General features: G+C 43.0%; 1 protein-coding gene across 1 annotated transcript; it reads left to right on the top strand.

Moving 5' to 3' along the window:
• The first annotated feature begins 888 nt into the window (after positions 1 to 888).
• ier3 (immediate early response 3) lies at positions 889 to 1,832 on the top strand. The gene has a single exon (XM_046035328.1). It carries the CDS (start codon positions 995 to 997, stop codon positions 1,574 to 1,576), a length of 582 nt encoding a protein of 193 aa, XP_045891284.1. The 5' UTR covers positions 889 to 994; the 3' UTR covers positions 1,577 to 1,832.
• Positions 1,833 to 2,807: the final 975 nt, after the last annotated feature.

The raw sequence follows: 2,807 nt of genomic DNA on the forward strand, positions 1-2,807 counted from the left end.
TTGACCCCCCCCCCCCCCCCGCCTTCAAAATAAATTTTCAGGAAAGATGTTTTTAGAATCAGTTGTCACTTGAATTTGTCATCAAACAGACACGGCTTTCGAAGAAATGCTGTAATCATATATTCCTATCTTTATCTCTGTTTTGGGCTCAACATCAGGTACCTTTAACCAAAATGACTTTGGTCATTTTGGTTAAAGGTACACTTCTTGGTTTTGTCACAGCACTCTCCAAATCCACAAAGTTCCTATCAAAATGTGTGTCAGACCAGCTTTAAGAAGGAAGTTTACACATGAAATACCCACATTACATTGTGTATCTTCTCTATATTTTTGACATGATCTAGATGACACATCCAACATCTGCCGGCCATGAAACAGAAAGTTATACAGATAGACATTCATTCAGTCATTCAGTCATTCTTCTTGCTCAGGTAAAATCTAAACTCCATGTGGATAATTTGAAGGAAGCTTTTTAGCAGAGCAACTCTCAGATTACTGCATGGGCACATATTTTGTTGTCTATGGTGTTTATATATATTGTTACAACCACATGTGCAACATAAAACAAACTGTTATATTTTCAGTATTAAATATATTATAATGATTATTATTATAATCATAATAATTAGAATTGCATTTATCTTACTGAAATACCAACACAAGTTCAAATCAAGTTCCTTTATTTGATTTGTGTCCACATACTTCATTGTATTTATTTACCAAAGCCTGATGATTCAGCTTCTCACTCCGGCCTGATCGACCTGCAGCCACAAACTAGCAAATTTTTGAAGTTATTTCCCATCTGTGCAATAAGGTGCGTTGGCTGAACTTCAGGGAGTGGCCTGCGGTATATGGGCGTCTCTAAAAAAACACAACCTGAGCTGGGAAAGTATAAAACGTGAGCTCTCTGCAGTGCAAGACTTATCTGACTTTCTGAAATCTCCGAGAGACCACTACAGAGAAACTCGAGGAAGCGACAGAAAACTCAGACAAAATGTACTCACGATCAGACAGCGTGACCCTGACAGTTAAGCGGGAGAGCTTCGCCTTGTCCAGGATGGCGACCCGCAGCACGGAGCCCGAGGTCTTCACCTTCGAGCGGATACCGACTCAGGCCACCGCCGTGCACTCCTACGTGCCCATCCGTCCCAAGAAGCGCTGCACCCGGGTTATGTATCCCGCTAAAGTCCGCATGCACCTTCCACCACCTGAGAAGAGCCAGGCCAAGCGCTGGCTGGTCATCCTGTGCTTGGTGGTGTTGTGGCAGATCTACACCGAGGAGCCCTGCGCCGAGACGTCGCTGGACAGCTCAGACAGCGATTACATGGGTTTCCCCTTCCAGTCTGCGGAGGAGCAGGCGCTACAGCTCTCAGAGCTCAGCGCCAGCTCCGAGCTCCTGTCAGCCTCACCGACCAACTGTGAGAAAGGCCGATCATCCAGCGAACAGATCATCCCAAACACCACCTGCGCCAAGCCCGGCGAGGAGACCGAAACCAGCCCCTCGTTCGAGCAGAGCGCTGGGAAGAGCTACATGGTGGCTCTGCTGGTCTACCACAGATTGGGCAGCGAAAACTGAGTTCTCTGGGACTGGTTTGGCTGTAAATCGCCCGAGTCTGGGCTTTTGCACTCGAAAATGAAAAGAGCTGGAGTTGATCCTGGGTAGCTTCTCGAGAACAGCGGTGCACCCCGCGCAGCGCAGCCGGGAAGGAAGCTCCATGTGTCGGATTCTCCTTGCCAGCGGTCCCCGTCAGAGCGGAGGGCACAGTCTGAAAAGGGACACTTGAAAGAAAGAAAGGACGAAAAAAAAAAACTGTGATTACTTACAAACAAAATGAACACTTGAACTCTATACTTGAACTCTGTGATAGACTAAATGCACTAACAGGCCTGCGGGCATACTGGATTTTTTTTTACAAGTGTCCTAAGGCTATATGCATCTGTGGGCCAACAACCCTGAAACTGACAATGTCTGTTGTGTAAATGTCTTATTTAGTTATTTATTCTATTTGCTATTTATTGATTAATATTTTTAAATAAAAAAAAAAAAGGTCTAAAAGAAGTCCCTGTTTCCTGCCTCTTCACTAAGTGCACAAACAGTTTTTGACTGTTTTCTGAGTATTTTCATCCATCTTAACATCTAATGAATATTGTGTTTTATTAGCTGTTTCCTGCAGACTGCCTTTGATCATAATCAAGGCAACTGCTGCATTTTCAAACTGTAATTCCATTATTAGAATTTGGGTAAAGGCACTACATTTGGCCTACAACTGCAAATTACATTAAGAGGTTATGCATAATAATCAGAGAGGTCCAACCTTTCCGCAGTTGAGTCACTCATTTAAAAACAAGGTATTTTTCAACAAAAAATTAATCACTTTAAAGGACCATTATATGATTCTCTTTTTCTAGTTGGAATATTAGTCTTTGAAAAAAGCATCACAGAAACTGCTCTTTACACTTCATGCAGATGTATATTTATTTTCTTTATAGTCTTTTTAACTGCAAACCAGATGCAGAAATGGAGAAGGGGATGGGACAGAACTGAACTAACAGTGATACCCTTAAAAACAAAGGCTGCCTTCACTTTCCCCTTCATATAAACAAAAGGCACCTTACATTCTGTTGCAACCTCAGGAGACAAATAAAGTCTATAAAACAGCGGTTTTTCCAGTTTGGAATGAACTGGCCTGTGAGACCTTGTCACCCAACATCAGTGTTGGACCTCACTAATGCTATTACAAAGTCTGAATAGGAGCAAATCCCTACTGCAGGTTCCAATATCTGGTAAAGGAGCCACTACTGCGTCT

This window comes from Micropterus dolomieu, linkage group LG21 (assembly GCF_021292245.1).
Source record: "Micropterus dolomieu isolate WLL.071019.BEF.003 ecotype Adirondacks linkage group LG21, ASM2129224v1, whole genome shotgun sequence".
NCBI lineage: Eukaryota > Metazoa > Chordata > Actinopteri > Centrarchiformes > Centrarchidae > Micropterus > Micropterus dolomieu.

What these genes read in the sequence shown, in the direction of transcription:
- ier3 (XM_046035328.1), top strand. Translation starts at nt 995, where the DNA reads ATGTACTCACGATCAGACAGCGTGACCCTGACAGTTAAGCGGGAGAGC.